The 21,707-nt window shown below is 40.6% G+C and overlaps 1 protein-coding gene across 1 annotated transcript in view; it reads right to left on the bottom strand.

Moving 5' to 3' along the window:
* Positions 1–21,707, bottom strand: part of DMXL1 (Dmx like 1) — a 2,737,735-nt gene that overhangs the window by 1,136,618 nt on the left and 1,579,410 nt on the right. The window contains exon 28 of the mRNA XM_044059165.1: positions 6,181–6,308. Within this exon, the coding sequence (XP_043915100.1) occupies positions 6,181–6,308 (128 nt within the window). The remainder of the gene's footprint in view (positions 1–6,180; positions 6,309–21,707) is intronic.

Consider the following 21,707-nt stretch of genomic DNA (forward strand, 5'->3'; position numbering starts at 1 on the left):
TGCAATGGCTATCCCAGTTCACAAGGGTGGACTATCTACCGACCCATGAAACTACAGTCCTATAAGTCTGCCTAGTCTAACATGTAAAGGCATGAAACAAATTATCATGAAAATGATAAACAAAGACAGACAACCTGCATACACACTAGACCCAACCCAGTTTTGCTTTGTCAAGGAAAGGTCATACCTACTAAACCTGATGAACTTCTTTGAGAATGTCACCATGACAATGGACAAGGGGAAAACTGTGCATACTGCCTGCTTGGACCAAGCTATGACATTCAGTACAATACCCATTCATGTACAGTTGACAGAATCACCAAACTGGGCATAAACCCCCACATAACTTGCTGGATTGCCAGCTGGCTCACAGACAAAACTCAAAAAGTCAGGATTGGCAAAACCACCTCCACTAAGATTGGTCATCAGCAGGGTAGCTCAGGACTCCATACTGGGACGTCTCCTATTCGGTACCTACTTATTGGAGGTAAAGTCAAGGGTGTTTGGCTGACCACGTTCACAGATGACTGCAAACTGGGAGCTATGATAGACTCCCCACCATGACACAAACATCTTACAAGATGGTCTAACACAGAAAAATGATTAGTGTCAAAGTCACAGATTAAAATTCAATGCCAAAAAATGCATTATGGTGCCTTTCAGGAAAACTTAAAAAAAAAAAAAAAATACCTTTCCTGTAGCTACTGTAGTCCAGACTCAGATTTGCTGTATCCAGGACTATATGTAAGCTTCTGAGCCCCCAAGCATTCTGTGTTGGAGGGAAGCCTTCTAGCTTATCAGTGGGAGTGATAAGCACTAGGTAACCTATCTACCACATAAGGAGTGGTTCTGGCCCAGAAATTGTAGTTATTGGCCGTTTGGGCAGTTTTTCAATCTCTCTCAACTTTCTGATTTAAAAGCCCACATTTGCACTTGTTTCCCCCTTTCCTGTAACTAGTTTAGTCCAGATACAAATTCTTACTTTTAGCACTTGAATTTGCTTATTCGTGATCAGCACTTGTTCAGAACTTGTAAGCACTAAATAACCTACTAATTACTACAGCACTCAACCTTCCTCATTACCTAGAGGAAAACAGTTTTGGTACTTACTTTCCTCACTTGCTTAGAGAAAAACAGCTCTTGTACTCACTTTCCTCACTTATCTACAGGAAAATAGTTTTTTATTCAGGCATGTCCAAGGGTCAGCTCCCAGTGTTCTCTCCTGTCTATCTGATGAATCTGGGCATCTTGGGGCAATGTAGAAATTGCCTCATGTACACAGACAACCCTCTCCTCCTACCACCCAACACTGCAACCTGTGAGAGATGCACTTATCTAGTCAAATTGGAGGTAAAGCTCTCTCCAATCAAGACTGAACTTGACAGTCAAGAAGAGAAGGTAAACACTTGCACCACACCACACTCATCACATAGTCTCACTAAATCTACATCACCAAAATCCACACACAAACACAAAAACATTCGCGGAGGTTATCAATAATAATCTGCTCAAGCAACAGAGACCTCCAAAGCAGAAATGCAAGCAACCTCCACCCCAACACAACCCAAATGACACATAGCCCGCAGACTTGGTGTGCCACTCAACCACTGCCAATAAGGCAAAACAACGTAGCCAACACACTAGTCATGGGTGACTCAATATGCATTCTGATGTCCCACTCACCAGGCTAAACAAGGAGAAGGTTACCGTCAGCTGCCTGTCAGGTGCCAGGATCCGCCACATAACCCACACACTCAGGTCACTCCACAACAAGTACAAATATGAGTCTGTCATTGTCCATGTTGGTGTGAACGACCTGAGATGTACCTCCCTGGACTACATGAAAAAAGACATGGAACAGCTCTCCGATCTTGTAGCCCAGGCAGGTATGACCCTAGCCCTGAGTAGCATTCTGCCATCACCCAGAATGATGCCGAAGGACAAAATGATCGACTTCAACAATTGGCTAAGCTTCTGGTGCCATTCTAAAGGGATCCAGTATCTGTCTGCCTGGGATGACATTGTCGACAGACCACGATGCTTTGCCAGAGATGGCCTGCACCTGTTACCCCTGGGATTCTGGATACTGGCTATGGTTCTTGCCGCCCCTATAGTGCCATTTTTAGGCAAAGTTCAAATGACAAATTCACCACCATAACAGGAACAGGCAAGCAAAAACTGAGGGTGATGCTACTCAATGTTAGAAGTCTAAATCTCAAAATGCACTCACTGGAGGCACTCCTTAAAATGGAGAACATCGATATCTGTGCAGTGACTGAGACCTGGTTCAAGGCTCCAGAGAGCACCCCTGCACTACCAGGCTATAACTCATACCACACTTTTCGGCCATGTAACCTGGACCGGAACACCAAAGGCGGACGTGTGTCCATATTCATTAAGGATATCCACACCTCCAGGCTAGTTGCTCAGCATAATGCAGCTGAGGTTATCCAAGTGCAACTAACTCTGGGCAAAACTGCAATCCAAATTGTAGCTTGCTACAGATCACCCACCATGCCCCAGGATTCCCACTCCTCTTTTCTTGATGTACTGGAAAATATTAGGGTTCAACCAAACACCCTAATAATGGGCAATTTCAACTACCCCACCATTAACTTGGAAAACTACTCATGTAACAACTCCAATTCATGAACTCCAATGCCCTGGATCAACTTATCCACACCCCCACCAGGGGCAACAATATCCTAGATCTAGTCATTACCAATATGAGTGACCAGTGTTCCACACCTGAAGTCAACGCCTCATTGGTTCGATCCAACCATAAGCTAATTACCCTAGATATCCACATCCTGCCTCCACCCCCCCCCCATTAAGGAAACCATGATAAAAAATTTCTCCAAAGCCAACTTCATGCTTCTTAAGACAGAAGTGATGAACTTCATGACACCCATGCAGATGGACAATACAGTTACGACTACTGAATCCTACACAATTGCACTTTATAAGCACTTACATCAGTGCATGGATCGTGCTATCCCAAACAGAACCAATATGCTATCCTCCAAAAAAAGGAAGCCAATCTGGTGGTCCCCTGTCATAAACAAACTGTACAACAGAAGGAAGAAACTCTTGCAAAAGAGAGTAAAATCCCACGAGTGGAGGAGCTCCCTGGTCAGCCTCAGTAAGAAGCTGCGATCCCTAATAAAATCCTCTAAAGCTAGTTATGAAAACAAAATCGCCACTGATTCTGAAGACAACCACAAAGCATTCTATAGCTATGTCAAGAATCTCAATGGCAACACTCAGATCTGCTCTGAGTTACAGCACAATGGCACTAAATATACAGACCCAACTGATATTGCCAACATCCTGGCAGATAGGTTCAGGGCAAACTTTACCCCCCTCTCACTCCCTAAAGAGCCCATCTCTACACTGGAAGAATGCAAAGTTCCTGTAATCACGGCTGCACAGGTAAAAACCACACTCTCCAAAGCCAAGAACACAGCATCCATGGGACCAGACAACATCCCGGGCTGCGTTCTACATGATCTACAGAACGAACTGGCACCCCACCTAAGTACCATGTTTAATCATAGCCTCACCTCAGGCTTTGTGCCTGCTGAATGGCGCACAGCAACGTTTATCCCACTCCACAAGGAAGGAGCCACCACGGACCCCGGGAACTACTGCCCCATTAGCCAGACGAGCCTGGTCTGCAAGGCCATGGAACGTATCATCATGGAACTTATAAACAAAGACACTGGTAATCTCCAAACTCTGGATCCCACCCAGTTCGGGTTTGTAAAAGGCAGCTCATGTCTCCTAAACCTGATAGACTTCTGTGAAGCAGTTACCAAAGCCGTAGACAAGGGTAAGGTGGTTCACACAGCCTATCTAGATCTTGCCAAGGCTTTTGACACCATCCCCCACTCTGGAATTACAGATAAACTCACTAAACTAGGTATAAATCCCTATGTCACAAGATGGGTTGCCAACTGGCTCACTGACAGTACCCACACTATGAAAGTAGCAGACTCCAAATCCGACTTCAGACCAATGACAAGTGGAGTACCACAGGGTTCAGTCCTGGGGCCTCTCCTGTTTGGTATCTACTTCTCTGAAGTACAGGCTAACACAGAAGGTCTTTGGCTAATGAAGTTCGCAGATGACTGCAAACTAGGAGCCATAATCGAAACTCCTAACGATGTAGGTATCCTACAAAAGGGCCTCACTGAGACAGATGCCTGGTGTCAAAGCCATGGACTCAAGCTCAATGCCAAAAAGTGCATTGTCATCCCCTTTGCTAAAAACTCTGCACCCATGAACTACAACATAGGCGGTAGTATACTTAACATTGAAAGTGTGATAAGAGACCTTGGGACACAGGTGGACAGTAGTCTCTCCTTTGATAATCACATCGCCACAGTGGTCAGGAAATCCTTCTACATGGCACACCTCATCACAAAAGGTTTCTCATCCAGAAAAAAAAAAAGAGGTCATTGTTCCCCTCTACTCATCACTCATTAGACCCATTATAGAGTACAACGCCCCTTTTGGTATGTACCTAACAAGACATCTACAACAACTGGAAAGGCCGCAGAAAAACCTCACAAAGAGGATTACCAGCCTCAAACAGATGCCCTACGCAGACAGTCTCAAAAAACTCCAACTTTACTCCGTCGCATATCGCCTACACAGAGGTGATCTCTGCCTAACATGCAAAGCTATGTCAAACCCAGAGCTGTTGGACATACTCCACTTAAAGAAATCCCAATCCCTCAGAGCTACACGCTCTAGGGACCTAAACCTTGTCACCAAAATAAATAGAACATGCCGGAGGGATAGATTCCTGTCCCAGAGACTTCCCATACTCTGGAATAAACTACCTATCTATATCAAACAAAGCTCCTCCTTTGCACTCTTCAAGAAAAATCTTGATGATTGGATGGGGAATAGGAAATTCACCCTGGGGATCACCTCTGTGGCTCTGCTAGACAGTGGCACAGGAAAACAATTTTCTTGGGTGGCAAAAGTCAGGGTACCTTTTTGGCTGGACTTGTATAGGCCCCAGGGCCGATAGCCTAGTACCTACCTATGAAGCTATGAATTACTCCTTGGATAAGACATGCTAACAGCTGACCTGGTTGTCCGGTATCTGGGAACATATATAGACAGTAATCTGGTCTTTTTACAACATGTGGTCAAGGTATTAAGAAAATCATTCTAAGTCGCTCACCTTTCAAGTAAGGGAATGGCATCCAGGTCCGAGGAAGTCATAGTGCCACTTTATTCAGTCCTTATCAGACTAGTCATCGAGTACAATGCTCCCTTCGACATGTAATGACTAGACATTTGAAATAGTTGGAATGTCCACAAAGGTTCCTCACCAAGAGGTTCCAGGTTATAACCTTAAAGTCCTATTTCTATATTCCATCTCCTATAGGTTACTGAGAAGCAACCTATGCCTGGCATACAAGGCATCTACAGATTCAGCTCTGATGGACCTCTTGCATATCTGCAATATGAAAAGCATCACAACTTATACCATAAATAAGACATGTTGGCAAGACAGATGCATGTCTCAGGGTATCCCCATGGTCTGGAACAGGCTTCCATTCCATACAAAGCAGAGTCTGTCCCTAACCCTATTTAGCTGTAATCTTGACAAATGGATGAGAAATCGGAAATTCACCCCAGGTCTGGCCCCCTATGTCTCTGATAGACACACAGAGGCAGATAGTAATGCCCAAACTGACAACCCCCCCCCCCAAGATAACCTCCACAAACTTCCTAACATACCCCCTCCCAATAAATGCCCATGATATATAGCGATACAACTGGTTTAGACTGCACGGCTAGGGTTATAAAGGCCATGGTAGTCATTAGCTTAGTATATACCTATGAGCCTATAAATGTAAGCCTATTGCTCAACTGCAAAGGCTCCAAAGAAACCTAACCAAGAAAATTAAAGGCTTTAAATCCTTCAACTATCCAACAGATTTGCACAACTCTATAATCTGTAGCCCAGTGTGACCTGTGCCTCACTTACTGTGTCAGTTAATGCAAGATAAATAAGTGCAGATGAGACTCATAAGCATTAGGTGAAAAAAATCTGTATGGCAAAATCAGGCTTACTTCAAAATATTATAAGATAAATTTACGTTCTTCATATAATGCTTAGCTACTTATTACTATGACAGAAAATAAGAACATCTGTACCTGGCCACTGATGTGGAGAAGTGTTGGGAGTTGCTGCTTCTTCCAAACTTACAGTTCGGAAGGACTGATGGTGCTTCAAAAGAACACTCTGGTACATCATGCCAGCAAAGCTGTTTCCTTGAGATGAACTGGAAAAAAAAGGGATGGATAAACCGATAGCCACGTAATACACAAGACAGATGAAACAATATGGTTCTAACATTCTAAGGTCTGTTAACACAAAACGAGTTAAGTATACCTACCCTGTCAGTAGATCACCAAAGACTGGTCAATATAACAGTAAATCGTAACATTAGGGTTTTATCCCATTTACCTTGTCTTCATCCTTTTCAGAGTTTTAAACAATCCTGTTTTCCCTATGAAGGCTTATGCTGAATCCATGTTGGCAGATGAGTAAGACGCTCTTAGGTTCATAGGTTCATACTAGGCTATCTGCCGCCCTAGGGCATTTATAAGCTTAGCCAGAGTGTGTTTGGCTTTCGCCACCCATTTTAAATTAATTTTGCTATGCCCTTTTTCGAGGTTAGTATACTGTGCCTCTGTCTAACAGTGACACAGAAGTGATACCCGGGGTAAACCTACAATCTCCCATCCACTCATCAAGATTCCTCTTGAAGAGAGTCAATGAGGGACTCTGCCTAACCTGGACTGGGATTTTATTCCAGAGTGAAGGGAGCCTCTGGGTTATGAATCTGTCTCTCCAGCATGTCCTATTTATTTCAGTGCTGAGGTTCAAGTCTCTCGAGCGTAGCTCGATGGGATTTGGATTTTCTGAGGTGCAGCATGTCCATTAATTCCGGGTTGGACATGGCTTTATCGTCAGGCACAGATCGCCTCTGAGCAGGCGGTATGCCACTGAGTAGAGCTGGAGTTTCTTTAACCGGGCAGCATATGGCATCTGTTTGAGCCCTTTGATCCTCTTGGTGAGGTACTTTTGGGTTCTTTCCAGCTGCTGCAGGTGTCTGGTAAGGTACATCCCAAAAGGGGCATTGTACTCAATTATGGGCCTGATGAGGGATGAGTAAAGAGGCACGATGACCTCCCCTGATCTAGATGTGAATCCCATCATGATTAGGTGGGCTATATAAAATGTTTTTCTAACCACTTTGGCCACGTGGTTGTCAAATGAGAGATTGCTATCAACTTGGGTCCCCAGGTCTCTATTTACTTCTTCCATACTTAATGGATTACCACCTATGTGGTAATTTGTGGGCACTTTGTTTTTGCCAAAGGGGATGACTATACACTTTTTGATGTTTAGCTTGAGGCCATGGCTCTGGCACCAGCTGTCTGTTTCTATGAGGCCCTTTTGGAGGATGCTTGTGTCGGCTGGAGAGTCGATTATGGCACCCAGTTTGCAGTCATCTGCGAACTTGGTCAGCCACAGTCCTTCTGTGTTGGCCTGTACCTCCGAGAAATATATACCGAACAAGAGAGGTCCCAGGACTGAGCCATGTGGGATGCCACTTGTAACTGGTTTGGAGTCTGACATGGCTCCAGCAATTCTAACCATGTGGGTTCTGTCCTTGAGCCAGTTTGCAACCCATCTAGTGACATAGGAGTTTATATTTAAGCTGGTGAGCTTATCTATAATGCCCGAGTGGGGTATTGTATCGAAGGCTTTTGCGAGGTCCAGGTAGACTGTGTGGACCACCTTCCCCTCATCAATGGCCTTGGTGACTGTTTCAAAGAAATCAACCAGGTTTAAGAGGCAGGATCTGCCCTTAACAAAGCCGAACTGGGTAGGATCCAGTGTCTGTAGGTCCCCAATATCTTTATTTATGAGGTCCATGATGATCCTTTCCATAGCTTTGCAGACCAAGCTAGTCAGGCTTATGGGGCGACAGTTTCCAGGATCCGTTGAGGCACCACCTTTGTGGAGAGGGACCACTGTTGCTGTATGCCACTCTTTGGGTACATATCCTGTAGTAAGGCTAAGATTGAACAGTAGTTTTATGTTTGGGTTTAGCTCTTCTTGGAGTTCATGTAGGACGCAGCCCAGGACACCGTCTGGTCCCATTGATGCTGTGTTTTTTTTGCTTTGGAGAGGGTGGCTCTTACCTGAGCATCTGAGATGTCAGGGGGGCATCACTCTGCTGGGATAGATATTTGCCCTTTTGGTGGGGAGGGTGGTGAGAAGTTTGCGCTGAACCTGTCAGCTAGGATGTTGGCAATGTCTGTGGGTTTGGTGTATTTTTTGTCATTTTGGACTAATTCTGAGCATATCTGGGAATTCCCACCCAGGTTCCTAACATAACTAAAGAAAGCCTTGTGATTATCCTTAGTGTCCTGTGCAATTTTTCCCTCGAAGCTGGCCTTAGATGACTTTATGAGTGCCCGTAGTTATTTGCTAATACTGATCAGAGATGCCTTCCCTTTTTGGGATTTTGCTCTATCATGTAGTAGCTTCCTCTTCTATTGTATAGTTTGTTTATGGCTGGGGTCCACCAGACAGGATGTCTGCCTTTGGAGGATTGGGTTTTGGTTTTATTTGGGATTGCATGATCCATGCATCCCTGAAGGTGTTCATAGAATGCATTTATAAAGGAGTCTGCAGTCTGGGCCGTATTTTCCACAGGCCCAGGGGCTTTGAAGGATTCCACCTCGGTTTTGAGGAGTGTGAAATTTGCTTTAGAGAAGTTTTTCACTGTGGTTTTCTGGGCAGGGGGTGGGGTTGGGATGTGAATATCCAGTGAGATTAGTTCATGGTCTGATCTTACCAGTGAGGGATACACTTCTGGTCTGGAGCATAGAGTCCCCATGTTGGTGATGATCAGGTTCAGTATGTTTTCCCAGAAAGCTGCATTACCAGGTGCCTCCCTCAATTCTGCAAATCATACAGCCTCCAAAGAGAACCAACATTCTGGCAATTAACTTTATTAAATAATTAAAAAATAAATACAGCAATATAACTAAAAGAAAAGGTAACTGATAAAAATAATAGTTTATAAGAGCTAATACTACGGTAAGCATACTTAAATGTGATAAAATTTTCAAAGCAGGAGTCACTGTAACAAGTAAATGTTTTCATTAAGGAAGATTTCCCCCACACCCATGGGAAGTGGTGAGTAGCAGGATTCCCTGCAACAAAGCCATAGCAAAAACCTGCTCTGTCCCTAGACTGTGCATTCAGTTCACATTTAGTGAAGATGTGAAATGCAGTAGCTGGCAAAGTATCCTGTGCAAAAACAGTTCTAAAATATGGTACTGCTGCCCCAATAAAATGTGCTCTAAATTTCACCTTATATAGTTTTTACACCAGTCACAAGAAAGGTAATGCAACATACCAATCACTAAGAAAATCTGTTTACTGATGGGTATGTTTCCTTTTCTGAAAAGGAACTGCCCCATCAGTCTGATGTTTCTTCTCATGCACTACAACTGTGTAACAACCTCCAAGTAAATGTACACAACTAACCAAAAAATGTGGAAAAAGTGCCAAAAGCAGAACAAATAAACTGTAGAAGGAGGCACTGAAGACAACCAGAGTACAATCCACTTTTTAATGAAGTACACAGCAAGACACAAACATAAGAATGCATTAACTGAACCACCACATTTTCGTCAAAATATGTTCCTCAGATGAGTGCGCCAACATCTAGAACACAGTTTATATACACACAAAATCCCAATTAAACAATAAGTTACCATGCCTACCCTGTAAAAGTGCCTGTAGTTGAAAATGTGTATATATACAAGTGTTTAAAACAAGTAAAATGTGTAAAACAGATAAAATATTGACATCCAATAATAAAATCATCTTCTTCTTCTTTCAGCTGCTCCCATTAGGGGTCACCACAGCAGATCAACTGTTTCCATTTCTTTCTGTCCTCCGCATCTTGCTTTGTCACACCAACCACCTGCATGTCCTCTCTTACCACATCCATAAACCTTATCTTAGGCCTTCCTCTTTTCCTGTTACCTGGCAGCTTCATCCTTAGCATCTTTTTCCCAATATACTCTGCATTCCTCCTCAGCACATGTCCAAAACAATGTAATCTTGCCTCTCTGGCTTTGTTTCCAAACCTTCCAACCTGGGCTGACCCTCTAATATACTTATCCATAATCCTGTCCATCCTCGTCACACCCAGTGCAAATCTTAACATCTTCAACTCTGCCACGTCAAGCTCTGACTCCTGCCTTTTTGTCAATGCCACTGTCTCCAACCCATATAACATAGTTGGTCTCATTACCCTCTTGTAGACCTTCCCTTTCACTCTTACTGGTACTCGTCTGTCACAAATCACTCCCGACACTCTTCTCCACCCACTCCATCCTGCCTGTACTCTCTTCTTCACCTCTCTTCCACACTCACCATTACTCTAACTGTTGATCCCAAGTATTTAAACTCATCCACTTTCGCCACCTCTACTCCCTGCATCCTCACCATTACTCTATGCTCCCTCTCATTCACACACATATATTCTGTCTTAGTCCTGCTGACCTTCATTCCTCTTCTCTCTACAGCATATCTCCACCTCGCCAGGGTCTCCTCCACCTGTTCCCTACTCTCACTTCAGATCACAATGTCATCTGCAAACTAGTCCACGGGGACTCCTGTCTGATCTTGTCTGTCAACCTGTCCATCACCACTACAAATAAGAAAGGGCTCAGAGTTGATCCTTGATGTAATCTCACCTCCACCTTAAACGCATCCGTCACTCCCACTGCAGACCTCACCTCTGTCACACTACCCTCATACATATCCTGCACCACTCTTACATACTTCTCTGGCACTCCTGACTTCCTCATACAATACCACAACTCCTCTCTAGGCACCCTGTCATATGCTTTCGCTAAATCCAAAAAGACACAATGCAACTACTTCTGACCTTCTCTGTACTTCTCCATCAACACTCTCAGAGAAAACATCGCATCTGTAGTGATCTTTCCTGGCATGAAATCAAACTGCTGATCACTAATCATCACCTCCCTTCTTAACCTAGCTTCCACTACTCTTTCCCAAAACTTCATGCTGTGACTGATCAGTTTAATCCCTCTGTAGTTACTGCAGCTCTGCACATCACCCTTATTCTTAAAAATCGGTACCAAAACACTTTTTCTCCATTCCTCAGGCATCCTCTCACTTTCCAAGATTTCATTAAACAATCTAGTTAAAAACTCCACTGCCAATTCACCTAAACACCTCCATGCTTCCACAGGTATATCATCTGGACCAACAGCCTTTCCGTTCTTCATCCTCTTCATAGCTATCTTTACTTCCTCCTTGCTAATCCATTGCATTTCATGATTCACTATCCACACATCATCCAACCTTCTCTCCCTCTCATTCTCTTCATTCATCAGCCCCTCAAAGTACTCTTTCCATCTGCTCAACACACTCTCCTCGCTTGTGAGTACGTTTCCCTCATTATCCTTTATCACCCTTACCTGCTGCACATCTTTACTAGCTCGGTCCCTCTGTCTAGCCAATCGGAACAGGTCCTTTTCTCCCTCCTTAGTGTCCAACCTTTTATACAACTCTTCATATGCCTTATGCTTCACCACCTCTCTCTTTACCATGCACCTCATCTCCTTATACGCTTGTCTACTTTCTTCATCTCTGACAATCCTACTTCTTCTACGCCAACCTCTTTCTCTGTATACTCTCCTGTACATCCATTAATAAAATATGTACATATATTTGTTGATTTATCATATTAAACTCAAAAAACTCTTTAATACTTCTAAAATGGTTAAAAACTTTAAAAAATATGTTTTAAAATCATGTTAAAACCACATGAAAAAAGCAATACAATACCACCATCTGCTGCATGAACTGAAAATTACATTTAAAAGCAACACAAATATTAAAGTTTAGCTGTCCTAAGCTTTAAAACAGGTTTTACTGATACCATATCATTCAGACCGGGAAACTTGTTGGCTTCCAAAATCAGTTGCCAATACACTTCCCTGTACTCCAAACATGTTCCCCAAGGACCACCTCTTGGGTCAATAGGTACTACTTACACTGCAAAGAAATAAAAACCTGCATCTACACAATCTTGTGAGTTTGTATAAAGCATTGTTTATATTTTTTCTCATGATGTCGTAATTATGTTCATACATTCTCATTTTTAATTTTCTTTCGGTTTTTCCTATATACAATGCATCACATTTGTCGCACAAGGCTAAATAAATAATTCCATTAGTGTTACAGTTAGCAAAACCTATAGTCTTAATAGACGTGTCTCTACATTTCAAGTAGTGTGCATCACCCACTATAATATAAGGGCAAAGTGCACAATTGGCACAATTGTGTGCTCCTCTTACTAGAATTGTTAAACCTGGGTGTGTGTTGTTTTCCAAAACATTTTTAATGTTGCGGCCTCTTTTGTATATACACTTGAATGGTTCATCAAAAATCTACTGCAAGTCTGATATACTAGTGAATCTACCCCATTCATCTGCAATAATATTCTAACAATTCCTGCCTCACTATCATAAGTGATGATCAAAGCATTATTGTAAACATCATCTCCTGTGCTTGTAATGGTCTTGGTGTTACTCAAACTTCCTCCAACACAACCAAAAATAGGGGCAAGCCTCGTTTTTCTAGCTTCAAGCACCTCACTATATATTTCTGTCAACTGTTCTGGGTAACCCCTAGCTTTAAACATATCAAAGAGAAGAGCACTTTCACTCACAAAGTTATTGTCGTCCGAAGTCATTCTACTTATCTGGATGTACTGCCCTTTCACTACTCCCCTCTTATGATAATGTGGTTGGGCACTAGTATAACTTATTTATTTTTATTTTATTTTACATTTGTTTACCGGGATAGTTCGACTGGATACACGTCCATTTTCCAGCGGAGGCCCGGGGAGAAAAGCTCCACATAGACAAACTTACACAGATTACACAGAAGTTAGCAAACAATTATAAAAACAAAGTGATTATATACAATGGGTTAGTAGTATTCCCTAGTAGGGACTCGATTCTCATGGACAGACAATTAAAAGTAAGAAACATCAGATTGGAAGCAGAGCTTGGTGATATAGTTACAAGTTATGATAATTGCAGGATATGCTTTTAGTTTATAACTTAATCAGGGTTGGTACATGGGCATAGCCAAGTCACTGAGATACTGTTTGAGGTTTTTTTTTTAAGACACTTTTGGAGGATTGTAGGGTTATATAGTTTGGCAACGAATTCCAGGTTTTGCCAATGAAGTTGGCAAACAAGGATTCACCAGCAGAGTTATTAGCTTTGTGGGTTTGGACTAGTAGTTGTAAAAAATAAGAAAATAAAAAACAGTCACCAGAGAAAAATTGATGGTCTTCCACTTTTAATATGCCAACAAACACAGAAATACCAAACGAATAAGCGTTTTCACCAGGCTATAAACCACTGCCTTCTTCAGAGTCATTTGGTTTAACATCCACAGTTCATTAAATATAAACATTTAATTAGTTAATTGATTACATCACCACCTAACCCAATGATTTGGCTAACTTCATTAATAGGCTCAATTCATATAAATAAATTCCATCTCTCTTTGCTTATTTTTCACTTTTCCTAAAAATTAAAACACTGTAATATTAAGAAAATTGTGTTAATATTCAAAGTTAAAACTTGATGCAGTCACATTACTTTACGAACATACAAATTTAAAGGTAGGATGTTTAACTAGTCACTACTATTATAACCCATAACTTATAATACAAATCAATGAAAACACTAAAAAATGTCTTCCATTTCTATTTAAAACCTAATGATACTAAAAAAGCACTGCTTGTTGAAATGATAAATTTTTCAGTTACACTTGGTTTGACTTTAATTTTAAAATAGGCATTAAAGAAATAGCATCATTAAAGCCAAGCAACTTCAGGGCATTTAATGTTAATTGCCACGTTGTCTCTAAAGCTCTAACCTTATTACTAATGTCACAACCCCTTTCACCCATGGTTACCCGGCCTATAATAAAAAATGTAAACTTCTTAAAAATCTTACACATTTTTGAATGTAAAAAGTGCATTGTGTTCATCCTTTCTATTAATACATCTCAAGTGTTCTGAAATTCTATCACGCAACCTCCTAATGGCTTTACCCACATAAAATCCATCACATGAAATACATGAAGCAACATACACAATATTTCTGGTGTTGCAGTTACATATCCCCGGACATGGAATTGTATACTTGAAACCATCTACACATAAATAAGGTCCCTCATTTATATAACTACAATATTTGCACATGGCACATTTCTTCATACAAGATTTTCTTCCAGTGCTAGTTTCTCTTTCAAGCATACCCTTTATGTTATTCCCTCTACTATACACTATTGATGGTTCAGGTCCTAAAATAACTTTAATGTTGTTACTAAGGCAAAACTTCCAGGCATTTCTTAAACTTGCCACCAGATCCTGAGCTCTGTCATTGTATTTAAGTATAAGTTTAGCACCTAACGTTTCTAGGTTAGTCACTCTTCGTGATAGTTGCCGTATTTCGTATAATAGGGATGTAGCAGGTTTCCTTTTTTCTCATGATCTCTCTCTTGATGTTTAATAATAATTTAAGCGGGTACCCCCTGTCCAAAAACATTCCTATTAACTTGTATAATTCATTTTTAAAGGTCGAGTTGTCACTGACCAGTCTAGATGTTCTCATCATTTGGCCCTTAATAATGCCTTTCCTTTGATGATAGGGGTGACAACTGTTAAAGTGTAATAATGAGTTGGAATATGATTCCTTTCTATAAATATTACTACATAGACCTTGGCTTGTTTTTTTGATAGTTATGTTCAAAAATTAATCTCCTCATTGTCCCATACATATGTACATTTAAAAAATTCTGTTGTGGTGTTTAAATAATCAATAAACTCTATAAAAGAGGTTCCATCCTCTTTCCATAATATTAATACATCATCTAAAAATCTATTGTATGACAAAATATTATCTTTATATTCAGATGAAAAAATAAACAATTCCTCCCAGGCAAGTAATACTAAATTAGCAAATACAGGGGTACATTTGGCTCTCATTGCTACACCCGTTAGTTGTTCGTAAATCTCTCCTTCAAAGCTGATGAAGTTATTCTTCAAAACCATTTCCATGAGGTCTATGAGCAAGTTAATTCTATTTTTGTCCATCTTCTTACTTTTTAAGAGACTCTCATAAAACATAGTAAGCCCTTGTTTGTGGGGGATAACTGAATAAATTAACTAAATCCACTGTTAAAAAAACAAAATTGTTATCTTTAACTTGTCTAAGCCTCTCAAGACAGTGCCACGAATCTCTCAAAATATGTCCAGCTTCTTCAACTACTATTTTAGAACAAGTGTCCACAAAGGAAGCAAGAGGTTCTGTCTTAGAGCCCCTAGCTGCAGCTAGCGGTCTAAATGGGGGGTTGCTCACCTCTTTGTGGACCTTGGGGATGCCAAACATAACTGGCAAAGTTGGAAATTTTACTACTAAGTAGTTAAATTCTATTTCATTAATCATACCCTAAAAAAGTGCATCCTGAAGATAGAGCTCTATCTTTAGGTAAGCTCTATATAGTTCATTTTTTGATATTCTCCTATAAGTTGTCTCATCATTAAGGATATTAGTCAACCTACTAGAGTAGTCCATTCTAATCATAATCACCACCCCCCACCCTTGTCCAGTTTCATAAACCTATATTGGCTGTTTTGAGATAAGTTTTTCAAAAACAACCTTTCATCTTTTGATAAATTGTCCTTCACATTATTTTCCTGTGATAATATTCTTCTAAACTCTGTTTCCACACACCTCTCGAAGGTGGAAACTTCGGAATTTGGTGGGGGGATGAATGTACTACTTTTCTTGAAGGGCATATTCATTCCTGTCCCAATAGTGTTTCCTTTGTCAAAGGAAAAAAACATTTTCAAATTTAACTGTCTCATATACATTTTAAGGTCAATCAAAACTTGAGCAATATCTAGTCTACAAGTTGGTACAAAGTTTATGCCCTTACTTAATAATTCAAAATTAACATCTCTTATCTCCATGTCAGTATAGTTATATATAAAAAAACATTTCTCTTACATACTTTGTAACCCTCACATGTGTTGTTAATCGCAGGGAATATGATTTCTTCGGGGTCACTAAAAGTCGAGCAAGAACTCTTGGCTGTTAAACATTCATTGTGGAGATAACTTCCAAGCAAATATTGCTCATGTATTAAATCATGCGTTTCATTACCATTCAATTCTATAGAGTTTAACATACTGTCATTACAAACACATAATGCTCCTTTGGTAAACACTTTTTTTCAATTTGTTTAAACATCTCTCTTAATCATAGCAGTTAATACCCCCTTCTGTATCCCCCCCACGACCTTTCCAGTACTGGTGTTGAACATTCCTGCCTCTTTGTCCCTTGTTAAACAGTCTCTCCGATCTCCTCAATTCGGTCTGGTGTTCTAAAAAACATTCGTCACTGTCATTGATTTCATCTACTTTATTGTGTTCAACAAAATCCGCTCGATTGTCCATCATGGAAGTGTTACTTTTTTGCTGTTTAGTGGCCGGTGGATAGGCACAATTCTTCTTATAGTCAAGAGTGTCTCTATTGAGCTTTTTGTGTTTGGTGGTAATATTTTTATTGACAAAAGTCTCTACACTCTAAGACTATCAAAGCTGTCTTTTTGTTGAGAAAAAAGTAAATCACTCGTGATACTAACATTGAGGCTATTAATTTCTTCCAGTGGTTTGTAGCCTGGTGAAAGCGCTTAGTTGTTTGGTATTTCTGTGTTTGTTGGCGTATTAAAAGTGGAAGACTATCTATTTTTCTCTGGTGACTGTTTTTTATTTTCTTATTTTTTACAAGTTTGCTTTTTCTGTTTGGAGTACACTACTTTTAATGTTTTTATTGGACCAGTAGTTTATTGGCTGACCGTAGGGATCTTAGGTTGCTATATGGCTTAATAATATTTTTAAGTGATGGGGTATCCTTAGGGTGATATACAATTTGTGCGCTATTAAGAGTTGATTGAATTGAATTAAGCTGGGCAGTTCTAGCCACTCTAGCTGTTTAAGGTTCTGGCAGTGGTGGGTTCTATAGGTGGAGCCAGTGGCGAATCTGGCAATATGATTGTAGCTATGGGACAGCTTACCTAGTTCGGATTTGTTGAGGTTTGAGAGTACAGGCGAGGCATATAAAAGAGTAGATAGTAGGTGTGATCAGGCGATTGCAGTCCTAGCCAGTGGGGTTAAAAATGTCTTGTTTCTATACAGTGATCCAAGCTTCTTATTGATGGGGTGTATGGTTTTATTGACCTGTAGGTCAAATTTGAGATTATTGTCTATGATAACCCCTAGCAGTTTGGTGTGATTATCTTGGGAAATAGTGGTACCATTGTTAGATGTGACAGAGAATGAAAGTGTGGTGGATCTACTAGTGGGAGAGAAGAGTAGAAGTTTAGTTTTATTGGGGTTCAGAAGTAGGCGTTGGTTGGTGAGCCAGTTCTCGATAGTGTTAAATGTATTTTGGGTTAAGATTTGCAAGTCGGATGGGGAGGTGGCTGAGCAGATGAGAGTGGAATCATCTGCGTATTGAATGCAGGTGGCTTTAGGGATAGCAGTGTGGAGGTTGTTGATAAAAATACAGAAGAGTAGTGGACCTAGTACGGACCCTTGAGGGAAACCAAGTGTGGGAGGTAACTGGCTGGAGAGTTTGCCCTACCATAGTACCAACTGCTGTCTACCAGTCAGGTAGGACTGGAATCACTGGATAGCAGGGTTGTTGAGGGAAACAGATTTTAGTGAAAGAATGAGAAGTTCATGGTTGACCACGTCAAAGGCTTTTGATAGGTCAAGAAAGAGGGCAGAGGTTAGCCTATTGTCATTCCTGTTTTGGTTTATGGCAGAAGTAAAGGAAAGGAAGGCTGAGGTGGTGTGCTGTGGTATGGCCTGATACCATGCTAGGAGTCAGACAGTAAGTTATTCTGTGAAAGGTATTGCATTAGTTGCTTGTGTACACATTTCTCCATTATTTTGGCTGGTGGGGAAAGAATGGCAATGGGTCTATATAGTTGGATATGTCTGAGGAGCTACCACCTTTATGAAGTGGGATGACTTGAGATATTTTCCAGAGGGAGGAGATAGCATTTTCGGATAAGATTCTGTTGATGAGGATAGATATGGGATATGCAATGGCATCTGCAGCTATTTGTAGGTACTCTGCAGGGAGGAGGTCAGCAGTGAGGGTGATAGGTTTTAGTTTTTTTAGAAGTGTTTTGATAAAACTAGTGGATATTGGTTGGAAGCTAAATTCCGGGTGATTATTAGGTAGAGTAGGCATGTCATTTAAGTTAGAGGGGGGTTAGTTGATTTGCTAGTGATTGGATTGTTTCAGTGAAAAAGTTATTAAAGGCGCTAGCTATGGTCTCTGGGGAATTATGGGTGTAGTTAGCCAGGGTTGGGGTGGTGGAGTGACCTGGACAAAGTAGTTGATTTAAGCTTGTCCAGAACTTTTGAGGGGTTTTGTGGTGTTTTTGTAGGATATTTTGGTAGAAGCTTTTTTATCCAGTAAAACAAATTTTTTTTGTATCATTCCTGAGTTGATATTTTAGATGGTCAAGTGGGGCTTTGGTTATTCTCCAGCTGGCCCAGGCTCTGTTTCTAGTTTTGATTTTAGCTTTGGTATCTTTTGTGAGCCATGGTGCTGTATTTGATCTAGCATACGGAATCAATGATACTTAGGAATTTAGTGTTAAAGTGATCTATGGCCTCTTCTAATGTTAGATTTTTTAGTTTTGACCAGTCAACTGCTTTTAATTCATTTGGAATATAACAGCATCAAAGTTTTTCCTGTTTCTAAATGTTTTATATTTGGGCTGGTGAGAGTTTCCTGCCTTATGTTTTATGACACAGGTTAGACAATGGTTGCTGAGGTCATCAGGGAGAGTACCAGCTGTGTACAGTTGGGGTTGGTTATTAACTACGTTCCAGTCTAGGATACTTTCCTTGTTGGTTGGTTTGTTTATCCTAGTGGGAGAGGTTATGGTCTGTTTAAACCCAGATAAGTTTATATAAGTGGGGGGGGGAGGGGTCAGAGGAGCAGGGGTGCCAGTTGGTGTTAAAATCACCAAGAAAAAGAAGTTATGTCCTTACCATAACGTTCCATGTGGAGTGTTCATCCTATGGTTTCTTGGGGATAGGTAGTGGATAACCAGTAAAGGAGATCTTCTAGGGTATTTAGGTTGTTGCCTGGTGGAAAGTATGCACAGACGATGTTCAAGTGTTTGTTTTGGTTAATCTGTAGCTTGGTTATGAGGAGTTCTGCGTTATTGAATTGGGGAGGTTGAATGCTGTCTCTATTAACTGTTAGATTATTTTTGTAAAGGACTGCTATCCCACCTCCTTTCCTTGTAGCACGGTCTAACTGGTGAATATTGCATCCTGGAGGTAGTATCTCATTGTCAGTAGTACTGGGTTTTAGCCAGGTTTCCGTAAGACACAATGTCTGGGGAGTGGGTTGCTAGGAGGGTGTGTAGGTTGGGAATGTTATTGTTAATACTTCTAATATTTAGGAGAAATGATAGGAGGGAACTAGTGGGAGTACTCATGGGTAGCTTAACTGTGGGGGTTGTGGTAGGGGAGTGGAGGTTATTGGGTGTGGATGGGTCAGGGTTGGGATGAATGTCTCCATGTGTTATAAGGTTATAGCGACAGGATATTCTGAGCTTTAGGAGTTTGTTTATAAGCTTTATATAGTCTTTGTCTTTAGGATTATGTTTTGTGGCTGTACAGGGGTGGTATTTTATAGAGGGTGGTATATTCGGTGTGCTGGGGAAGGTTAAGTGTTTGGTGTTATGTGTGAAGTCGTGGGTGTCTGACCATTTGGGTAGTGAATACCATGGTCAAGTGTTTGTTCGTAGGCAGTGACATGGTAAAATAGAAACAGTATAGGCATTTGGGTAATTAGTGTTTTTTTGCTTGTTTGCATTTTGATAGGGGGCGGGCCAAATTTGATGGCTGACTGTGCTAACAGGGTGTGGAAGAAAGAGAAAAGGAAATGGGTTAAGGGGGCAGGGACGCTCAGTGATGTGTGAGGTGCTGATTGGTACTTAGCTGGAGGGGAGTGGTAAAGTCTGGTTTAAATTTATTACTAGTGGGGGCAGGTGAGATTTGGGGGCAGGGAGGGGAGTGGACCGAGCACAGCACAGCGATGGCGAGCAGAGCGGAGCCAACACTGACTCTGAGAGTTACCTTAAGCTTTTGGTTTGGTTTGTATGATTGTATGTAAGCAATGTTTTTGGCTGTACTTTAATTTGTTTTATTATTTTTTTAATTTTACACCAATTTTCAGGCTAATTTTAATTGGATCCTAGGTGTAAACTAGCAAATGTAGTCAATAAGGAGGGAGCAAAATTACTTTACCAAATTAAAAAGTAAATGCTTGGGACTGGAATACTGTGCGAGTGTAAGGCTGATTCAAAATAGTATAGCCCAATCTAGTGGCAATTGGCTAGATCCCTTCACTGTTGTTGTACATACAATATTAAGCCTCAACAGTTTACAAAAACTAAATTGTAGTTCACCTATTACAATTAAAAAGCTGGAGGGAGTCAGGTTCTTGCTTCCCAGAGGTTTTACTTAGTTGAGATAGCCAGAGTGGAGAAGGTAGAAATTGCTTTATGCAGTGAATCCCAGAGGTGGGGGGGTGGTCACTCAGGAAAGAAACCTGTGCAAACTGAAAAATAAAGGTAAATAAGGCAGAATTAGTGCAAAGGTTACAATAATGTGAAGTGGAGAGCATGCAAGGAATAGAGCTGGAGAGTAAAATTAATTATATTGCATACATTATAATTAAAATTTATTATAGTGCATACAGTATCAGCTCTGTAAAACCACAGGCTAACAGCAGTAACGTACAGCCTCTAAGTCCAGGGATAACAGCTGTATACTTCAGCGAATACACACAGGATATAATGCACAAAGCAAAGTATGGCTATTTTAGGACACTAATTCTAGAGCTATGTTAGCCTTCTATAAAAGCAATTATAAAGTCCAGCTTGTAAGTCTTCTAAGTACAGTAGCACGCCATAGGAATGCAAATGTAAATAAGAGTTTGAAAAAGTAGTGTTTCTTTTTTTTTTTTTCAAAAATATTTTTATTAGTTTTAAAACTTTTACAAAGAAATGAAAATAAATACAAGATAGGGAACCTGCAAGGTACATCAAACCAAGAAAAAGAAAATAAAGTACATTCTAAATGAATACAAACAGTTAAAAAAAGTTTTGATTTATAGGCAAGCAGTTATTGTAACAGTACCTTACTCCTGAACGGGTAAAACATTCACTAGGGTGCCCCAGAAAAACATAATACAAATAGAAATCAGGCCTCCCAAGAGGAGGATAACTTTAATCAGATAACATACTATTATATAAAGTATAGACTATTAACTATTCTGGGGGTACACCACCTAAAGTAAACTATACATGTCCTAAAAATCTATTTACACCACATTTACAATATATCATGGATGTCAGAAGACCTCTCCGAATAAAATGACATAAGACAATTAGTAAAATGTAATGTTTACATTGTCAAATAATT

This window comes from Protopterus annectens, chromosome 17.part0 (genome assembly GCF_019279795.1).
Source record: "Protopterus annectens isolate FY-2018-M chromosome 17.part0, PAN1.0, whole genome shotgun sequence".
Taxonomy (NCBI): domain Eukaryota; kingdom Metazoa; phylum Chordata; order Ceratodontiformes; family Protopteridae; genus Protopterus; species Protopterus annectens.